This window comes from Microcaecilia unicolor, chromosome 12 (assembly GCF_901765095.1).
Source record: "Microcaecilia unicolor chromosome 12, aMicUni1.1, whole genome shotgun sequence".
NCBI classification, from domain to species: domain Eukaryota; kingdom Metazoa; phylum Chordata; class Amphibia; order Gymnophiona; family Siphonopidae; genus Microcaecilia; species Microcaecilia unicolor.
The window spans coordinates 7577096-7599642 of NC_044042.1; the positions used below are offsets into that span (position 1 = coordinate 7577096).

General features: G+C 47.0%; 1 protein-coding gene across 1 annotated transcript in view; it reads right to left on the reverse strand.

Moving 5' to 3' along the window:
* PLXNA2 (plexin A2) overlaps positions 1 to 22547 on the reverse strand; it is a 513443-nt gene that overhangs the window by 275567 nt on the left and 215329 nt on the right. Inside the window, exon 4 of the mRNA XM_030220548.1 lies at positions 3442 to 3576. Coding sequence (XP_030076408.1) covers positions 3442 to 3576 — 135 coding nt within the window. The remainder of the gene's footprint in view (positions 1 to 3441; positions 3577 to 22547) is intronic.

Genomic DNA, 22547 nt, shown 5'->3' on the forward strand with positions numbered 1-22547 from the left:
TGTAACTGTGGCTTCTTTAAAATGAGGACCACCAGAACATGTTTTGAAACACACTGGGTACATGACACATAGTAGATGACGGCAGAAAAAGACCTGCACGGTCCATCCAGTCTGCCCAAGAAGATAAATTCATATGTGCTACTTTTTTATTTGTACTGTCCTCTTCAGGGCACAGACCGTATAAGTCTGGCCAGCCCTATACCTGCCTCCCAACCACCAGCTCTGGCACAGACCCTATAAGTGTGCCCAGCACTATCCCCGCCTCCCAACCACCAGTCCCGCCTCCCACCACCAGCTCTGGCACAGACCCTATAAGTCTGCCCAGCACTAGCCCCGCCTCCCAACCACCAGTCCCGCCTCCCACCACCGGCTCTGGCACAGACCGTATAAGTCTGCCCAGCCCTATCCCCGCCTCCCAACCACCAACCCCGCCTCCCAACCACCAGCTCTGGCACAGACCCTATAAGTCTGCCCAGCACTATCCCCGCCTCCCAACTACCAGTCCCGCCTCCCACCACCAGCTCTAGCACAGACCCTATAAGTCTGCCCAGCACTAGCCCCGCCTCCCAACCACCAGCTCTGCCACCCATTCTAGGCTAAGCTCCTGAGGATCCCTTCCTTCTGCACAGGATGCCTTTATGTTTATGTTTATCCCACACAGGAAGACTGGTTTGCAGGATGGTTAGAAAAAGTGGCAAGAGATGATTTGCCAGATGCTTGAAAAGTTGAGCTGGGCAGGAGGGATCCAGGAAGGATGAAGAGGGATTCAAGGAGGAATTCTGAGTGCTGGTTGGTGATTTCTGTGATAAATCAAGATGTGATTAAAGCTCAGCTTTTACTGCATCTTGATAACTTTTACTAAGGTGTGCTGAAAAATGTCCTGCGCTGTTGTAGGCGCATATATTGAATGCACGCAGGTCCATTTTTCAGCATGCCTGCAAAAAAGGCCTTTTATTTTGGCCGAAAATGGGCGTGCAACAAAATTAAAATTGCCGCGCATCCATTTTGGGCCCGAGACCTTACTGCCACCCACTGACTTAGCAGTAAGGTTTCATACGTTAACCAGGCAGTAATCATCTGAGAACGTACACTGCCGATTACTGCCCAGTTAGCACCACGTGGTAGAAAATAAAAACTGTTATCTGCCGCGCATATCGGACACGCGTAAAAAATGGAGTTACCGCTCGGGGCTTGCGGTAGCCGGGCGGTCATTCCAACAAGCGTAGGCATCTACGCACCTTAGTGAAAGAGCCCCTTAGTCTCTCCACTATGGCATTGTCCTCCCTGAGTGTCCCTTTTATTTCTTGATGATCTAATGGTCCAACTGACTCCCTCACAAGCTTTCTGCTTTTACTGTACCAGAACAAGGGTTTGCTATTCGTTTTTGCGTTTGTGGCAAGTTTCTATTCAAATTCTTTTGTAGCTTCCCTAAATTACACGCCTTAGTACATACGTACATAAGTATTGCCATACTGGGACAGACCAAAGGGTCATCAAACCCAGCATCCTGTTTCCAACAGTGGCCAATCCAGGTCACAAATACCTGGCAGAAACCCAAACAGTAGCAACATTCCATGTAGAACCCCAAAGAGTAGCAAGATTCTAGAATTCTAAAGAATAACAAGATTCCATGCAGAATTTCAACGTGTAGCAACATTCCATGTAGAACCCCAAAGAGTAGCAAGATTCCATTCAGAATCCCAAGTACATAAGTACGTAAGTGATGCCATACTGGGACAGACCAAAGGTCCATCAAGCCCAGCATCCTGTTTCCAACAGTGGCCAATCCAGGTCACAAATACCTGGCAAGATCCCCAAAAAGTACAATACATTTTATGCTGCTTATCCCTTATGAATCACTCAAGAGTAGTACAATGATAAAACTTAAAAAGTTCATCTTAATCCAACTAGTCAATATAAAATAAAAAAAATAAACATAACTAAGGTCAATATTCAGACAGTAGCGGTTAGAGGTTTTTTTTTTTTTAACCACTGCTGGCAGGATCTCCGGATATTCAATGTCGGGCCATATTCAGACACCGGCATTGAATATCTGGTTGCACATAGCCGGATAACACTTCTTCAATTAAGAGGTCCTTTTACGAAGCTGCAGCGAAAGGGGGCCTGCGCTGGCGTCAGCGCGTGTTTCTGACGCACGCCGAGGACCCCTTTTACAGCAGTGGGTAAAAGGCAGGTGTTTCTTTTTTAAAAGAAACGGCTGTGTGGCAAGTGAAGCATTTGCCTCGCGCCCATTTCGGGGGAGCTCTGACCGCCAACCATTGAGGTGGCGGAAAGGGTTCCCGCGCTAACCCAGCGGTAATCGGGCAGCAGTAGCTGATGGAAATGAGGCGTGCTGGGGGTGGGAACAACCGCCAGGCGGTGCTTCCATTTTAGTGAGCAGTAAGCCCGCATTGGGTTTACCGCCACTCTGTAAAAGACCCCCTTAAATGCGATATTCAGAACTTAACCAGATAAGTTAAAGCAAATAAAGATAGGACTGTGTTTTACAAGGTCCTATTTATCCAGTTAACTTACCCGGTTAAGTGCTGAATTTATGCACTTAAGCGCATATGTGCCAACTCCGCCTCTGGACCATAAGTACATAAGTAATGCCATACTGGGAAAAGACCAAGGGTCCATCGAGCCCAGCATCTTGTCCACGACAGCGGCCAATCCAGGCCAAGGGCACCTGGCGAGCTTCCCAATACGTACAAACATTCTATACATGTTATTCCTGGAATTGTGGATTTTTCCTAGTTCCATTTAGTAGTGGTTTATGGATTTGTCCTTTAGGAAAACGCCTAACCCCCTTTTAAACTCTGCCAAGCTAACCACCTTCACCACGTTCTCTGGCAACAAATTCCAGAGTTTAATTACGCGTTGGGTGATGAAAAAGTTTCTCCAGTATATTCAGTGGCAATATCCGGTTAAGTTCTATCCGGTTAAGTTCTGCTGAATATACTTACTTGTTTAGCTATGGACAAGTGATTTAAATGACCAGCAGGCCTCTCCTTCCTGTTTAAATGGCTCTGAATATCAACCCCAACTACATATTACTCAAACATACAACCTCCACCAAATCTGCTCTAATGCAAACAATGACCAATACCCCATCACTGATTAAACAGCCAAACCACATATAATCGGTTTCCAATCAAATTTCCAATGGAAGAGCGTTTCATAGTTGGGAATCCGAAAAGCAGATGTGTCATTTGCAACATCGCTTCTACTGCACTGAAACTACACCCTGGGAACACCCCCATGCAAAGCGTGAAAAAGTAGGCGAACATCCCAAGCGTTACTGCATTTGCCCAGTTTTATATCAGATGTTTTCCATGTGTAAATCAGATTTTACACATTGAATTTGCATAATTAATTATAAAACTCTACAGGTTGCAGATAACCACCAAGAAAGCCAATGTGCGAACGAAAACAGCTCACCTGTCTTTTGGACATCACATACAGGAACTTCTGTCCAAGGGAGAATGCCATGTCACGGAGCACAGAGCTCCCATCCTTAATCACGGGGACCGTTTCATACTGCACCCCGCCATGGGGAGGACCATCGGCTCGGATCTGAGGAAAGAAAAAGCACATACGTTTACTTAATACACCGCTCCCTTGCCTAATGATTTATGCAAAGCATCCTGGGAGATAAAAGACGCAGCAAGGCTCTGTTGTCCCGATACTCAAAGCAGATTTTACAGTGAACACATAACCCAGCTAGTCACTTTACATTATATTCATATTTGACATCCTGCCCATGGAGTACATCTGAATGCTTTACAAACAATAACATACATATACATAGTAATATAGTAGATGACGGCAGAAAAAGAGCTGCACGTGATGAAAGGTTATACTATCATATAAAATGAATCATTAACAAAAAGAAAAATTCTTTAAAAATGTCCTAGGGCCAAAACTCTTATATTTGTTTATTTGTGGCATTTGTATCCCACATTTCCCACAAATTTGCAGGCTCAATGTGGCTTACATTTGCCGTAATGGCGGTTGCCAATTCCGGGTAAACAGAATTACAAATGGTATTGCGTTAAGGTGCATACATACATGGTAACATACATGGAACATACGTACATGGTAACATACATGGAACATAACATATATGGAATAAATCATGGTATATGTGTATACCATGTGCATACATACATGGTAAAGAAGAGAACATTATAGTATTGCATGAAAGTTCCTGAGTAATACAGTGGATTGTAGCATACTTTAGGATTACAGAATCATATGGATAAAACCTGGCTCTTTAACTCACAAAATGGCCAGAGTTCATCCATGAAACAAAGCAAAGGTGGAAGTGGGACTGTACCAAATAAACAAGGATAGAGAGTGTCCAAAAGTTTATTTGCCAGTGGTAAACCTGACCCAAAGAAAAGACCCAGCACGGGCTGTGTTTCGGCTGAAGAGCCTTCCTCAGGGGTCGAATCTATTCAAACCAATAAACTTCACACAGTCATGTTGGACAAATTGGGTTTAACAATGGTTTGGACAGAATCCTGGAGGAAAAGTCCATAGTCTGCTATCGAGACAGACATGGGAAGTAACTGCTTGCCCTGGGATTTGTAGAATGGAATGTTTCTACTCTGAGATTCTGCATGGAATCTTGTCACTCTTTAGGATTTTAGAATCTTGCTATTCTCTGGGGTTCTACATGGAATGTCACTACTCCCTGAGATTCTGCATGGAATCTTGTCACCCTTTAAGATTCCAGAATCTTGCTATTCTTTGGGGTTCTACATGGAATGTTGCTCTTCTTTGATATTCTGCATGGAATCTTGTCACTCTTTAGGATTCCAGAATCTTGCTATTCTTTGGGGTTCTGCATGGAATCTTGTCACTCTTTAGGATTCTAGAATCTTGCTGTTCTTTGGGGTTCTACATGGAATGTTGCTACTCTTTGAGACTCTGCATGGAATCTTGTCACTCTTTAGGATTCCAGAATCTTGTTATTCTTTGGGGTTCTACACGGAATCTTGCTATTCTTTGGGTTCTACATGGAATCTTGCTACTCTCTGAGATTCTGAAATGGAATCTTGTCACTCTTTAGGATTCCAGAATCTTGCTATTCTTTGGGGTTCTACATGGAATGTTGCCATGATTTGGGTTTCTGCCAGGTACTTGTGACCTGGCTTGGCCACTGTTTGGAAAACAGGATACTGGGCTAGATGGACCATTGGTCTGACCCAGTATGGCTACTCTTATGTTCTTATAAAAACATGTAGAACAAACTGACTGTTGAAGTGATGATGTCAGTTGTGGAGAGTGCGCTTCTGCTAGCATAATGAGCCGTCAGTTCTCTGTTGTTTGCATTGCTTATTTGGTACATTCTCACTTCCACCTTTGCTTTGTTTCTTGACTTTTCCTGTGGCAGGTGTGTGGACCCCATCTGTTCTGTTTCAGAGTTTATCCATACATAAGGAACAAGGGCTTTGTGGAGGAGCCAGCAATGAGCTCGTCTGTTTAGTGACATATTAGTGGGTCTATAGGATTGCCGTGGTGTCACTACTTATGCATACAATTCAGCAGAATGACTTAAACGGACAAAGCTGTTGAATGCATGTGTTAAGATAAGTGCTGGGAGCAGTCCTGAACTTTGAATGGTGGACGGACCAACTGGTGCTCCAGAAAGGTGGAACTAACCCAGGCCCCATCCATTGATTTTCAGCGACACTCTCCAGAGAGTGCTAGAGAGGATCATTAAAGAGCATCTCGACATTATTCATACAGTATTGGCAGGGCTGGTCTTAGGCAGGGGCAACAGGGGCGGTCGCACAGGGCCCCACATTTCTGGGACATCTGGCCTCCTGCCTTGGAACAGCTCCCTGCTCCTTAACTTAATGTGCATCCACATTTCAGTGAACAGCATCAGGCATCGGAAGTGACGTTCATATCTTGTCAGCTGCTGAGCCCAGAGTCTCCTCACTGCTACATCCTGCCTCCTTTTGATGTCACTTCCTGCTTCCGCAAGGGCGGGACGCAGCAGCGAGGAAGCTCTGGGCTCGGCAGCTAACAGGATATGAAAATCGCTGCCGCTGTCTGTCACTCTCTACTAAAAAGTGTTGGCTGCACATCAAGGTATGGGGTGAGGTGGGGTTCAGAGAACTCTAAACCTCCTTTTAAACTCCAATAAATTATTGCATATGGTGGTGGGGGACCCACTGAACTGGTCTGCACAAGGCCCCGCAATTGCTAAGACCGGCCCTGAGTACTGGGACAGAACAAATGTAAAAACACAAATTATCTGGTTAGCGGTGATACTAGTACATAAGTACATAAGTAAAGCTATACTGGGAAAAGACCAAAGGTCCATCAAGCCCAGCATCCTGTCCCTGACAGCGGCCAATCTAGGCCAAGGGCACCTGGCAAGCTTCCCAAACGTACAAACATTTTATACATGTTATTCCCGAAATTGTGGATTTTTCCCAAGTCCATTTAGTAGCTGTCTTTGGACTTGTCCTTTAGGAAACCATCCAACCCCTTTTTAAACTCTGCCAAGCTAACCGCCTTCACTACGTTCTCCGGCAACGAATTCCAGAGTTTAATCACTCAGTCTGCTAACCGAATAACTTTTTGGAGAAAGTTAGGACTGTGAAAAAGCTGCTCTAACTTTATCCAATTAGCCATGCAGATTGCAGTGTTGATCATTGGCGATGCTGACCACTAATATCTGTTTTTGTTTTTTTGGCCGCTACAGCCAATGTTTAGAAAAAATGCTGAGTATCAGCCTGACCCTTCTTTAAAATATTTATAACCTGCTGCATGTACATTACAATCTGAAGCAAACCGAAACCAAGGGCCTCATTAATAGACACAGAACAGAAAATAGTTCTGTTTTTCTCTACCAAGCTCTCCTCTTTGGAGGATTTTAATTTTAAATCTAACTCTTGAATGAACTGTGCACCCGTGGCCCTGTTCTGCAGTGATCTTTCCCACTGGAACAGGAATTGGAGTGGAGAATGAAATGAGCCGCTGCTGCTCCCCTGAGTCAAGCAAAAACCGTAAATGCATCAGCGTGTGAATTCTGAGTCTGAAATAACCAGTGGTGTGCTACGGATTTCTTATCGAGGAGTTCATCGCAGCTCCACTCAATCAACCACACCCTGTTAAAAAAATAATCACAACATCATTGAACCAGAACATCCTGGGAATGAATATGTTGCTAGAAATAACCAACCACTTCCAACCATGTCTGGGAATGCCGACAGAGGTGAAATGAACTGCATGCATGTACTGCGGCTGAATGAGTTAAATGTCCACTGGCACAGTTTAGTAACATTAGAAATTTTGGCAGATTTGGGCTTCAGGGCCTACAAACGAGTCTCTTACCAGGATGAGAGGTTCCAGGGCAAAGTTATGAGAAAATATCTTTCTTGCTTACTGTAGCACAGAGCTGCACCACGGTAGAAGTGCAGGTGTGCCAGGGCAGGCCTGAGTGACTGGACGGGAGAAAAGTGCCTCTGGCACCCACCGGAAAAGTCTGGCTTTCCACTATGATGCCCTCCCACCAGCAGGAGGAGTCAGTGAGCAGTGGTTCTCCCTCACTGCCTCCTCCTCTGCACTAAGAGTGGCCTGGATGTGGTCAGTATGTTGAGATTACATTGCCAGATGGGCGGTTTTCCCGTGACCGGCTGCGGGAGATGGGCGTCCTTCTCTCAGGGTTGCCCAAATCGGCATAATTGAAAGCCGATTTTGGGCGTCCTCAACTGCTTTCCATCACAGGGACGACCAAAGTTCATGGGGGCGTATCGGCACCGTAGCGAAAGCGGGACTGGGGCGTGATTAAGAGATGGGCGTCCTCGGCAGATAATGGAAAAAAAGAAGGGCATCCCTAACGAGCACTTGGCCGACTTTACTTGGTCCATTTTTTCTTGCGACCAAGCCATGAAAAGTTGCCCGAACTGACCAGATGACCACCGGAGGGAATCGGGGATGACTTCCTCTTACTCCCCCAGTAGTCACTAAACCCCTCCCACCCTAAAAAAAAAAAAAACAATTTTTTTTTGCGAGCCTCAAATGTCATACCCAGCTCCATGACAGCACTATGCAGGTCCCTGGAGCAGTTTTAGTGGGTGCAGTGCATTTCAGCCAGGTGGACCCAGGCCCACCCCCTCCTACCTGTTACACTTGTGGTGGTAAATGTAAGCCCTCCAAAACCCACCTGAAACCCACTGTACCACATGTAGGTGCCCCCCTTCACCCCTTAGGGCTATGGTAGTGGTGTACAGTTGTGGGTAGTGGGTTTTGGGGGGCTCAGCACACAAGGTAAGGGACATATGCACCTGGGAGCAATTTGTGAAGTCCACTGCAGTGCCCTCTAGGGTGCCCGGTTGGTGTCCTGGCATGTGAGGGGGGCAAGTACACTACGAATTCTGGCTCCTCCCATGACCAAAGGGCTTGGATTTGGTCGTTTTTGAGATGGGCTTCCTCGGTTTCCATTATGGCTGAAAACCGGGGACGACCATCTCTAAGGTTGACCATCTCAATATTTAGGTCGACCATCTCTAAGGTCGACCTAAATGTTGAGATTTGGGCATCCCTGACCATATTATCGAAACTAAAGATGGACGTCCATCTTGTTTCGATAATACGAGTTTCCCCGCCCCTTCATGGGGGCCGTCCTGCGAGGACGCCCTCATGAAAACTTGGGCACCTCGTTCAATTATGCCCCTCTTGATCATGGTCTTTCTTTGGCGCTTCTGGAACATAAACTATAGAAGTCCACCCGTCTCTTTCGTTATGCTCCAACTACTGGAGTTGCCATCAAAGCCCAGTCCAGCCTATCTGAATCAGTCTTTTCATTTGCGGGACACAGACCATAAAAGTCTGCCCGGGGACTGTCCTCAGGTTCCAAATTACTGGAGTTTCCGTCAAAGTTCTCTCCAGCCCATTCTAAACTTCTCACTGAAGTCAGAGGAGATACAGTTGAGATACAACCTCTTTTTGCCTTCGTCCAGGACAAGCTGGGCTGTCCTTTACTGTTGGGATCCTTGAGGTGCCATGTGCAGGGTCCTACTGAAGAATGAGATCAATATGCCCGGTGTGGGCATCATGTGAGAAATCAATTCAACCAAACAAACAAATAAACACATCCTTTGCAACTGGGAATATCAGGATTTGAACTTGTGACCTTGGTTCTGCTCCAGGGATTCTACCACCCAGCTAAAGTAGCAAGATCCCTAGTTGAACCACTGTCTGCTTGAGTCTAGATCCCTACATCCCTCCCTTTACCACCGTACTTTGTCACATGGCAGCCTAGAAGTCTATTACAGTTATCCTTCACCAGCCCTACTACAGCTGGTGGTTGGGAGGCGGGGATAGTGCTGGGCAGACTTATACGGTCTGTGCCAGAGACGGTGGTTGGGAGGCGGGGATAGTGCTGGGCAGACTTATACGGTCTGTGCCAGAGCTGGTGGTTGGGAGGTGGGGATAGTGCTGGGCAGACTTATACGGTCTGTGCCAGAGCCGGTGGTTGGGAGGCGGGGCTGGTGGTTGGGAGGTGGGGATAGTGCTGGGCAGACTTATACGGTCTGTGCCCTGAAGAGCACAGGTACAAATCAAAGTAGGGTATACACAAAAAGTAGCAGATATGAGTTATCTTGTTGGGCAGACTGGATGGACCATGCAGGTCTTTTTCTGCCGTCATCTACTACGTTACTATGTTATAGACAGAGCTGCTTTACAATCCTTCTGCCTTCTGATAAGATACTGCAGGTCAGCACAAAAGGGATCATCTTTTGCTAGGATCAAACCCTTATGCAGTTGGCACCTCCAGTCTCCCGGATTCCAAGCAAAAGTCAGTTTTGGCACAGTACCACAGAACAGTTAACCGGCAAATAAAGAATTCAGCAACCACGCAGCTTTAGTGAAATTGTAGGTTCTTAGCTTTCTGTTGTGCTAATGTCCAGCTAGATTAAACACGTCCTTTCCTTCACTCTTCCCTCCCACACCGCAAGGGCAAACAAACACAAGAAAACCAAACTGCTTAAATTTTAAACCCCCTGCAGGTTAGAATGACATTTTCTACTGAGTTCTGGGTTTAACTCTACCTCTCCTCCCCAAAAAAGGCATTAATAATTCATCGCCTTTGGGGGCGATAATTTACATTCTGTCTTCCCGTGCAAGGATTTGCATATTTGAATAGTCATTTGATTGTGACAAGGCATCCCACTGTGTGCTGCAAAGGTCTTGAATAAAAGATAAGCTTAGTAAGCGCTGTGCTGAGGGTTAAATGAACCTTCTGAGCTGCTGCCCACAGTGGTCAATGACAGACCTACATTCACAGGTTGGACGCAGAAGCGACCACTAGCAAGAGGTATTGTGGAAATGACTTTGCCAAGAAAGCACGGCAAGGGAAAGATTAGGGAATGTTCAAGGACATGCTCCTCCACCCTTCCTCCGATACAGGTCACTTTATGGACAGTTCTACAACTGGACACTTCCACTTAGGTGCCCTGAGGCCAAATGAAAGTAGCCTATTCTCTAACGGAACTTAAGACACCTACGTTCCCTTATAGAACATTAGCATAACACAGTATTGGCACACCTAACATTTGGGTGTCTACAGTTACCCCAGTCACAGAACTGGTGCGTAAATGTGGCGGGGACATGTGTAACTTACAAGTTAGATACACGTGAGCCCTGTCTATATCCTGCCAATACTCTTCACCTATGTATACCTTCTTGGAAATACCCACTACGTACTTTAAGCTGGTATGTTTAGGCGTCCTAATAGCACTTGAGTGGGTATATGTGCACACACGCGTGTCAGTGCCAGTATTTAGTATTTATTTTGTTTCATTTGTATCCCACATTTTCCCACCTATTTGCAGGCTCAATCTGGCTTACATAGTACCGTAAAGGCATTCGCCAATCCGGTAGAAACAGTTACAATGCGATCTTGTGGTCGGGTAGGGTACACATGTTACAGGTACAATGGGGTCGAAGAGAGGGAAGGTTGTAAAGTGTCCGTTTTGAGTTTTGGTTTTGCTATGTTGCAGGTACAGTAGGGGTCGAGGAGAGGGAGGTTATGAAGTGTCCATTTTGAGCTTTGGGTTTGCTGTGTTAAAGGTGTGTAGGTGTTTATGTTGGGTCAGTGAGATATGCCTTTTTCAACAGGTTGGTTTTTTGAAGCTTAGGTGGTCACAGGTTGTTTTCACAGCTTTCGGCAGTGCGTTCCATAGTTGCGTGCTTATATAGGAGAAGCTGGATGCGTAGGTTGCTTTGTATTTCAGTCCTTTGCAGTTTGGGTAGTGAAGGTTTAGGTATGTGCGGGATGTTTTGGTAATGTTTCTGGTTGGTAGGTCTATGAGGTCTATCATGTATCCTGGGACTTGGCCGTAGATAATTTTGTGGACCAGTGTGCAGATTTTGAAGGTGATGCGTTCTTTAATTGGGAGCCAATGCAGTTTTTCTCGGAGGGGTTTGGCACTTTCGAATCATCGAATCATCGAATAGATTTGATCTATTCTTACTGTACACCACCTTGAGTGAATTCCTTCAAAAAGGTGGTAAGTCCTAATAAATAAATAAATAATGTTTCTAGATTCGCAAAGGTAACTGTCTACGTTCCGGCATATGACCACATGTAACTGGTGACCTTTGCGATCTTAGAAACATAACTGGTTATGTTCAAGAAGCCGTCACAGTGACCTGTTAACCTTGCCAGTTTGGCATTTGGGAGGTCAAAAACCACTGAGAGATAAAGGGGGGGCAACCCCTCCCCGCTAATCCCTCCAGTAGAGTGCTGTTCTGCAGATTTATCTGACTGAAATAAAAAAAATTGGTTGATGTTGAATAACTTGCAATTGAATGTGTCCAAAACCAAATTCTTATGGATTCATAGAGGTAATTGTCAGTTTTCTCGTCCATGTTTATCATACGAAAGGTCTAATATGGTGGTGAAAGGCCAAGTATGTAGTCTGGATTAACTCTTGATAACCATATTTCTCAGTTGGTCTCTTCTTCATTTTACAATCTAGGTCAACTACAGAGGATTCATACTTATTTTACGGAGTTTGACTTTGCCCAGTTGCTTTATGTTTATGTATTGATTATTGCAATGCATTGTTTGGGGTGGGGGGTTTACTTGATAAGAGTTTTAAAAGACTCCAGAGTGTTCAAAATGCAGCTGTTCGAGTTTTGAAGAATTTAGGTTTTTCGAGATCATATCTCACCTATTCTTTCTTCTTTGCAACTGGTGCTGGTGTTCTTGTTTAAAGTGTTTCATGGCACGGCACCAAGATACATTTCCGATAAGCTGCCAATTATATTCTCAGAGTGAGAGGTGTTTTCTTTTACCTGCTGCCAGATCCTTTCAGTTAGAGTGCGCTGCTTGCTCTGGAGCTTACTCTTATTTTAGGACCCGGTTGTGGAACGAACGAGGTCCATCCCTCTGTGAGATCTACTAATGATCTTTTGGGATTTCGTAAGGTTGTTAAAACTCGTTTAAATCTAGCAATCTGATGAGTTGAAATGGAAATTGTCAGGCTGGAACCGTTGTTTAATTTAATTTTCTTTTATGTTGTATTGTTTTATTATATTACAAATGCAATTCTGTAACCCATTCTGGGTGCTGTCGGGAGGACGGGCTAAATAATGAAATAAACAAACGTGATTGGGAGCAGGTGTAACTCTCGACATCGCTCTTTTAGGACACAGATGTTTAGCCTCGTTCTGAAATGGGGACCTGCACGTTTATGAACTTTCCACACCCTTGAGTCACCCAAAACACACCCAGGCTATGCTCTCCTGGCACTTGCATATCCCAGGCTCAGGGCCACCGAAGGAGGGGGGGGCAGGGGGCAAACTTCCCCGGGCCCGGGCCTCCAAGTGGGGCCCGGTGCCAGGGTCAGGCCACCAGCGCTGCAGTCCACGGTCTCACCTGCCTGCCTCCACGGCTCCGGGCCCCCTTCATTCAAAGCGGCAGTCGCAGGTCGCGTCTCTTCTGGCCTTCCCTCCCTGTGTCCCGCCCTCGCGGAAACCGGAAGTTACATTAGACGAGGGCGGGACACAGGGAGGGAAGGCCAGAAGAGACGCGACCTGCGACTGCCGCTTTGAATGAAGGGGGCCCGGAGCCGTGGAGGCAGGCGAGACCATGGACGGCAGGGGGAGCGATGGGGGGCGGCAGTGGGGGGGGGGGGGGTTGGAGGCGGGGCGGCCTTGCCTCAGGCCCTGCCTAGTCTCTCGGCGGCCCTGCCCAGGCTTTGTAAACTGAGGACTTAAGACGTACCAGTTTAAGCATGTATTAAAGTCAAACAGGACTTATAAAATGAGGGCTTTATGCATATAGGGCCAGATTCTATGTATGGAACCAAAACAAATTGGCGCCAAAAAGCCCCACGCTTAGTGGTAATCTATAAACCTCACCTAAAGTTAGGTGCGCTTTATAGAATACGCGTTAATGGCCATCCTGTGACTAAAATTTAGGCGCAGTCATTCACACCAACTAAAACCTGGTGTAAACGCCCACATTTTATTTTGGCGTGGATTGAGCGTATCTTGTCAGAGTGAGAAAATTTTCAGAAACACCCATAACCCGCCCAAGCCCCTCCCATGGCCATGTCCCCTTTGAGGTGCATGCATTAGAATTTACAAGCACCGCTTTACAGAATACTCAAAGGGTGGTCTTTTACCTAGGCGCGCTGGCGTTTTTAGCACGCGTTAAAAATAAGCGCGCACTAAACGCTAAAGATGCCCATAGGAATACATTGGCATCTTTAGTGTTTAGCACGCGCTAAAAACACCAGCAAGTCTTAGCAAAAGACCCCCTTAGAGAGCTGTGCACGTAAATTCTAATTAGTGCCGATAACTGCTTGTTATTGGCCAATTAGCAGCGCTGATTAGCTTGTTAAACAATTAAGCTGCGTACGCAAATTGGCTACAAGTGCAGATTTGCGCATGCCCAACGTTAGTTGCGGTTTATAGAATCTGGGGAATAATGAATACATAAATGTGGGCCACTTGCTCTAAAACCCGTCTTTTTATGCCTTCATGTGATGCAGTAAGGGGCAGAGAAATCGAGGTGGTTAAGTAGCTACTCTGAAAGAAATCACATCAAGATGAGGAGTTTTAATGTCAGAATCCTTCTTTGTTAGTGAAAGGAATTCCCCTCCTCTCCAACGACCTCCGAGGTGCGCAGAGACGTATGGAAGGAGCTTTTAAGTTAGTACAGAGAGAGAGAGGTTTGGACAAAAGTGAAATTGAAGATGGCAAAACCAACATGCAATCAAATTGCCAGCCTCTCAGGGACTGGAGATGCGAGAGAGAACAAAGACTATCTCCATCTGAACCTGCTGCGTCTATTCCCGTTACTAAAGGTACTATGACAAGCTGGCTGAGCCAGGGAACGGAGTAATGAAGTGCAGGCTTGCTCCCTCCCACTGTGAAAAATTTATGTAGAATGGAATGCATTTATTTTAACACCTCTCTGCTTTGAACAAGGTCCTGGTATCCTGCTTGGATGGGCCTGAGAAGTCGGTTTAATCTGCAGGGTAAAAAATTATTGGGCGCTGGAGAGAGGTTTTCTGTACGTCTGCAAACTGGAACTAAAAATTTTTGCCTAGTTGTTCTGTCGACCAGCAAGTGGCTGTGCCAGATGGACACTGTTGCCTTCTTCCAAACCAGCACTATCTGATTTTCAACCATGGCCGGTCCCCCTAGACAGGAAACCAAAGTGCCCACATTACCACGTTATTCATAGGAAAGCCCCTCATGACTATACACTGTAGATATTCTGAACACCAGACCTGCCTTGGGGGGGGGGGGGGGGGGGGGTTTGAGTTACAGTCTCAGTTTCAGAGACTTTTTTTGATTTTTGTTCTGTCCCCCACAAATGCCATTTTGTCGCTGTCAGCTCGTCATCTTTTCTCTCCCCACCCTCAGGCCACCTCCTTCCCCATCATTAAAGAAAAAGTGGCTGCTTAAAGCTGTCTCCATGGCAACAGTCTCTGAAGCTGGTCCCTTAAACATCTGATGGTAATTTAATTAATCCTCCCAGGCTGCTGGAGGTAGTGATGTGCTCCTCATGGCATGCACATGAGTGACACGGTGCTGTTTCACGGCTGTTACATTTTCCCATGGGAGTACAGCCATCCTACGTTTTCTTTCCATCATCAATTTTTACATACAGAGGAGACCCAGTGACTCTCAAAACGATACAATGGATAATAATCCTTTCTGCCACTATTCTGTCTGCACTGAAGAGCTCTAAGATTCATAACGGACTGGCAGTAGAACCGGACTCTCTGCAAGTTGACACTCTTTATTGAACCGACCTTAAGAACTGTCTAGAAGTGAGGGGTTTCAAGTCCTAGTAATGGCCTATCCAGTTACATTTCTTCCAAACTGGGTGGCCAAGCTCAACCCAACACACCAACACCAGCTCTCTAGTCAACCTTCAACTTCTTTCCTACCAGTGCTCTCCATAACAGTGCCAAGCGTGCCCAAAAGCCAGGGCTTTTTTTCAGGGGGTACTTGGGGGTACTGAGTACCGGCACCTTTTCCATTGTCTGCTAAAATTGACCCATGGTCCCCAAGTTCTAATGAAAGACATCAGGCCCTACACACCAATTCTGCCTTGTCATAGGTTCTGTGACCGGTTGCAGGGGGCCTTGCTATTCTGGGGTTGATCCCTCAGTGATCACCCCACCCCCGAAGGGTGGCCTAGCATTTGAGTACCGGCACCTTTTTCGCTAGAAACAATGCGCTGCCAAAAACTATTAATGCACGGATCTCCACTGGGAGGCCAGTTTAGGCATTGTTTTCCTTTTTGGATTCTTAAAGGACCAACACTAAATCCAGCACCCTGACCCCCCCCCCCCCCCCCCCCGTATATTAGCATCAAACAATCCACATATTTAACAAAACTAGCAAAGCCGTTATCCAAAACTCTGGCCTACCCAGGTTAAGATAAACATTATATTGGGCCCTAGGCAAGCATATATTTGTGGGTCCCCCTGCCATGGACTCCCAGTTACCTGGTTTATCCCCTGCACCATATTTTCATTCGTGCCTTGTCCAGAAGTAAACAGGAAAGTGCAGAATTTTGCTGTGACCATAGTGGCAACGATAATTTGTGAAAGAGCACGGAGACAAGGCAAGCGTAAGCTTCATATGGAGGGATCTGAAGTGCTGATTTCAATGGGTACAATCAGGGACTTAATGAGATATAAGTTCTAAAAACAGGACTGATCGAAATGTCTCCCTCCTGGAACTGAGTAACTTGGCAGCTCTGCAGTAATGAGCTGAGAACCAGAGTAATTGGGCCAGTCATTTTCACCGTCTATTGCTTCTGATACATACCAGAGACTTCCCCAAAGAGTGAGATTTAAGGGTGACGCACCTGAGGTATATATTCTCAAACGTTATATGTGGAAAAAGTTTCACTTTCTTTGGTGCTTCTGAATGGATACAGACAGAGTAGATGTAATATTACAGCGGTCTGTAGAGTAATTTTCCAAAATGACTTAATAGTGCACTGACAGGCTGATGATCAAAAGCCCCGCGCTGTTCCAAATAGCGCTCTAAAATAGCACTGGAACAGCGCGGGGCGCTATTAGACCTATGATCAGAGATAATGCATGCCAATTTAAGCAGCGCAATTATCTCTGCTCATGGGGTAGAAGTGCGGGAGAATTGTGCCTGAGCATGCGCTCAGCACAATCCTCCCGCACTTGTTTGACAGGTCTGGGCTGGAGACCAATGAAAAGAGAAGGACGCCCATCTTTAAATCGGAAGATGGACGTCCTCAACTGCCCCTGTTGCAGGGACGGCCAAATTTCAAGGGGGTGTCGGTGGTATAGTGACGGAGCAGTTGAGGACGTCCAAATTTTGGACGTTTCTGCAACGGACAGTTAAGGACATCCAAAATTGGATGTTTCTATGAGAAAGACATCTTTCTCATAGAAACATCCAATTTTGGACGTCCTTAATTGCCCATTGCAGAAACATCTAAAACTTGGACGTCCTCAACTGCCCCGTCACAGAACCATCCAAATTTTGGACGTCCTCAACTGCCCTCGCTGGCAGGTTTGCTGTAGGGGGGAACGGGGGCCTGCTGGACAGGGCTCACCATTCCTCCCCAATGATCTGCAAACCCTAACGCCAGCTCGGAGCTGGCGTAGGGTTTGTCTGGCGTGCTGGTCGCTGATCATTGGGGATGAATGGGTTAAGCGCTGATTAGCATGCATTTGCAAGCTACTTGTGCTAAGAGCCCTCGAGCGCGTTGTTTCACGCGCTCGAGGGCTCTGATCGTGGGGCGGTAGCAAACGCCGGCACTAGTATGGCGCTATCAGCCTCTAGCGCCGGCGTTTGCTTTTGATCATCTGCCTGCGAGTAACGTAGCTGCTGAGTCTCAGAGGGCCCTGCAAGCTTTACTATTATTACCTCAAACTCACAGTTCAGCTCTGTTTAATTGTTCAGAGACAATTAAATTAACCTTGTCTCCAAAGTTCCAAACTATGGCGAGGAATGGTAACTGAAAAGGATTTTGAGAGCCAGTACCCAGACAGATGGCAAGGTTACGTTACTTTTTATTTAAAACCCAACCTGGGGTATAGAAAACGTGTTCAAGTTAACAAAGTTGGTTCTTTTGTTGTATAAAAATATATTCAAAACCATTCTTCACTTAGAACAATTTAACCAGAAGTTTAAATTTAACAGATATAATAACACCGCTCTGGAACAACAGTAACACCATCAGATAAGTATTGACCAAGTTATCCTACTTTCTTTTACTCCACAGAGGCGGTTATGACCCAGTCGGTGGGAGGAGGGTGCTAGTGTAGACAAGAAGCAGCAGGTGAAGGCAGACCTGAGCTGTGTTGGGGATAGACCCTTTAAGTTGCTCCAGGATAACCCCGGGTGGGTGGCTAAGTGTTTCGTGACAACCTTGTGTCTTTGAATTTGGTTAAATCAGGGGCGTAGCCAGAAAACAGATTTTTGGGTGGGCCTAGGCAAGAAGTGGGTGGGCACCAAGTGTTCTCCACACCACCAGCAACAAAACAATATCTAAGCTGGCAGGAAAACGCTTCTTTCCACCCTGGCAGTCTGCAGGAGGCATGCGCTGAAAACGGAGCATGCGCAGGTTCCGGTATCGTTGAGAGTAGCGTTTTTGTTACCATTAGGCGGAAGTCTTCAGCTGACGGAGCTTTGGATCCCCACCAGCTACTGCTAAATGTGTGCTACTGTTGGGTGGGCCTGAGCCCTACGTGGGTGGGCCCTGGCCCACCCAGGCCCACCAGTATGATTCTGGGCATAGCGGCTTAGATTTATGCTTCATTTGTAATGTCTCTCTCAATTCCATCTGATGTACTATTTGTCTTATTTGAAGCACCATTTTCGATTAGATGCGTAATCAGCCCACGCGTGATTTAGTATTTTTGGTGTGTAGCTCGCCTCTCTATGGGGCCCTGGCTAGCACGTGAGCCGGGGTGGTAATTCCAAAATTAGAATGCACTGAATCCCGTGGTAGAAAATAAACCATTGGCGCATGCTGTATGTTCACCACGCGGGTAGCGCATGAGAGCTTACCGCTAAGTCAATGGGTGGCGGTAAGGTCTCAGGACAAAAGTGGACACGTGCAGGTTTCAATTTTAGTGCATATCCATTTTGCAGCTCCTTACAAAAAGGCCCTTTTTCCCTGACGCAGAAAAAAATTGGCCCATCCCGCGCTCAAAAGACGCACTCGTACTACCGCAGGCCACTCTTTACTGTGGCTTAGTATAAGGACCCTTATATTTACAATGTCTCTCAGTTGATCCCATTTTTGTTTTTAAACACTGGCAATTTGTTTGTCTGCACATTTCGTCCTTTAGATTGTAAGCTCCTTTGAGCAGGGACTGTCCTTTTTGTTAAACTGTACAGCGCTGCGTAACCCTAGTAGCGCTTTAGAAATGTTAAGTAGTCTTGATTCTTTGAGATCTATTTTATGTTTTTTCAGGTGCAGATACCTAGAACCAGTCTCCCAGAAAAGGTAGGTTTTACTAAACTAAATTTCTGTGTCCTTTGTTTCTGTATGTGGTGATGAAGACTTATCTTTTTGTTTTGGTCTCTCTCAGTGTTTCTTTTCTTCACCTTGCTTGACCGTTGGAGCTCATTTCTCTTCTTCCAGCTGTAACCCGGGTCTCACCCGGTTCTAGCTCCAGACCTGGGCCACACAAGACGTTCACTATCTTTCTCACTTCAAGCCTCACAGTCTTCACTTTCACGCGGGCCACTCTCGCAACACAACTCAATTCCAGTCCACTTGCAGTCGAGCTGGGAGGGGGTCAGTGGTCCAGAATAGCAATCTGGGGGTTTGAGAGACACTTTACCAGTTCTGGGGTTCCACTCAGCTCTTCAGTCCAGGAACCGCGCATCAATCCAAAGGCTTAATAATGAACTTGCAGATAGAAACATGAACTGATTTCCAACACAGTCAATGGTATAGCTCTCATATAATTTAATCCTAGACTTCTGTTGTTCCGTGAGGAACGCCTATACCACTTTCTTCATGGGTGTATGTACACAGATACTTCAGGGGCTATTTACAAATAGACAACTGCTCTTGTCTGTACTTATCCTGGGAGGCAGTGCTAAGTCCCAAAGGCTGTTTTCTCCTCTCTCAATCAAATTATCTCCAGCGGGCTCAGACCCCTTACTGTCTGACCTTCCTCCAGCTGTGATCTCTCTCTAGATCCACCCTGGACCTGGGACTGAGCTCTCCCTGGCTCCAGTCCCACTGCTCCTGGAGTGGGACCAATGTTCCCTCTAAGCGGAGCGCATGAGCAGGGCCACCGAGAGGGGGGGCAAAATTCCCCTGGCCCGGGCCTCCAAGGGGGGCCCGGCGCTGCAGTCCTCTCCACCTGCCCCCCTCCGTCCAACACCGGGCCGGGCCCCCCTGAATTCAAATCATAGCCCCTCACCTCGACCTCGCTCCGTGTAAAAGAAGCGCAGCAGTGGCAGTCTGAGATCGCCTCCCTTCGGGCCTCCCCTCCTTGTGTTCTGCCCTCATCTGACATAATTTGCGCAAGAGCGGGACACAAGGAGGGAAGGAGGGCCGAAGGGAGGCGATCCGCAGACTGCCGCTGCTGCGCTTCTTTCACACGGAGCGAGGTTGAGGTGAGGCGCTATGATTTGAATTCAGGGGGGCCCGGTCCAGTGGTGGACGGGGGGGGGGGGGGCAGCGACGATGGCCTCGGGGGGGGGGGGGGAGGGGGCGGTGACGGCAGGGCTGAGCCCGGCCTAGTCTCTCGGCGGCACTACGCATGATTGCACATACATTTTAGGAGTGTTGCTCACGAAAAATTTTTTTGTGCTACATTGCTAATACTGGTGCTCCAAAATTGTTGGGTTTTAAAACTTGCTGCTCACACAAAAAAAACTTTTGCACACACCAGGAGGAAACCTTGGCTGGGGACCATTCTCTGCACAGCAGTAGCACTCTTAGGGGCCATGTTACTAAGCAACAGTAAAATGTGGGCTGCGGTAGTGCCAGCATGACTTTTGGGCACGTGCCAGGCCATTTTTTTACTGCGTCTAGGGAAAAAGGCCTTTTTATTAAGGGGCTGGAAAATGGCCGTGCGCTAAAATCGAAACCGGCTCACGTTCATTTTTGGCCTGAGACCTTAACGCCACCCATTAACCTAGCGGTAAGGTCTTACTGCATGGCAAGCATGCAGCGCACGCTAACTACTATTCACCGCCGGGTAAGCAGCCCATGGTAGAAAATAGAAAATTATTCTCTACCGTGGGATTCAGCGAATGGTGAATTCAGAATTACCGCCCGGCTCATACGCTAGCCAGGCGGTAGTGCCGATTTGGAACATGCTGTACGCGCAGAGGCCTTCCCGTGCCTTTGTAAAAGAGCCCCTTAATCTTCCGGTTGTCACTTTCTGTAGTAGACCCCCCTCCTTGTCATAGCCGCCGAGAGTCGTCGACCATCTGCCCCCTGCATTGAAATCACAATCTCACCTCCGTGAAAGCAGCGCTGCAGGCAGCAGAACGCCTCCCTTCGGGCCTCCTTCCCTCCCTGTGTCCCACCCTCATCTGACGTAACTTCCGCGAGGGCGGGACCACAAGGAGGGAAGGAGGGCTGAAGGGAGGCGATCTGCTGCCTGCAGCTCTACTTTCACGGAGGTGAGACTGTGATTTCAATGCAGGGGGCAGATGGTCGACAACTCTCGGACGGAGGGGGGGAGCGGCGGCGGTGACCTCGGGGGAGGGGGTGGAGGGGGGAGCAGTGGCTGCGGTGACCTTGGGGGGGTGATGGGGGGATGACTTCAGGAGGTGGGGTGGGGGAAGCGGTGGTGACCTCGGGGTGGGGTGGGGTGGGGTGGGATGGCGAGGGCAGCAGGGGCGGGGCCCCAGGGGCGGCCTTGCCCCGGGCCCGGCCCAGTCTCTTGGCGGCTCTGCTCCTTGTCAGCCAAAGGTTCCACTCCTTCCAACAGGTCTCCCCTCTCTCCTCCAGATCTATTGGCAGGGGATTTTCAGACAACCAAAAGACCATGTGCTTTCACATGCACCAACTTTTATTAACTCCTACCTCCTCCCAAAGCTGCCACTTATCTCAACACGGGCACCATCTTTCTGCATTTTATTCCATAAACCCTCCCATTGACTGGGCTCACTCCCACCCAGGACCTCCCAGTCACTCCCCCCAGTGACAATCTAGCAGGGCTCACTCTTTTCAGTAATCCCTACCTAACCAGTAATTACACCAGATTTAGAACCTACTACCTTGCACTTCTAAACAAATCAATAAGAGAAACTTTCTTCCTCTCTAACTTCAGGAACAGCCCTGGCTGCCGAATAGGGAGGGATTACTGTGGCTTTCTATCTGAGAAAATCTGTGTTAATTTTGCATCCCTAAATAATTCTCCTATACCTTTCACTGTATACCCCTACCTAAAGAAGGGCATTCATCACTGAACATGGCAGTCACACTGCCCACAGCAACTAGGTCTCTCCAAAAGGGCACAAGCTCCCACACTGTCACACGAGCAAATGATTCATAACACACAAGCTGTTTTATTTTAGGCCCAACCCTTAAGACCTTGAAGGCCAGTTTCCCTCGGGACTTTACTGGGGCTAATCCGCTTAAATAAACCTGTTTCACACAGTCGGTCCTAATTACAAAACTTTCAAACAGCACGCAGGTAATAAGAAATCAGTTTTCAAATTTTTCTAAAACAAATCCCACACCTTTCACTACCAACTCACTTTACCTTAAGCCTTTGGGGAAAATCTAACTTTCAAACACTTTATGGCTCAGAAACTTTATTTATTTATTTGTTGCATTTGTATCTCACATTTTCCCACCTATTTGCAGGCTCAATGTGGCTTACATGGTACCATAGAGGCGTTCGCCAACTCCGGTGGAGAGACATATACAAAGTGATGATATGATCGAATAAGGTTCATGTGTTACAGACACATCGTGGAATTGTAGCGAAGAAGGGTTATGTAAAGTTCAAGTACGGGCTATGGTTTCGTTGTGTTGCAGGGCTCAGGAACTTAAGTTGGGTCTGAGCTCTCTCACA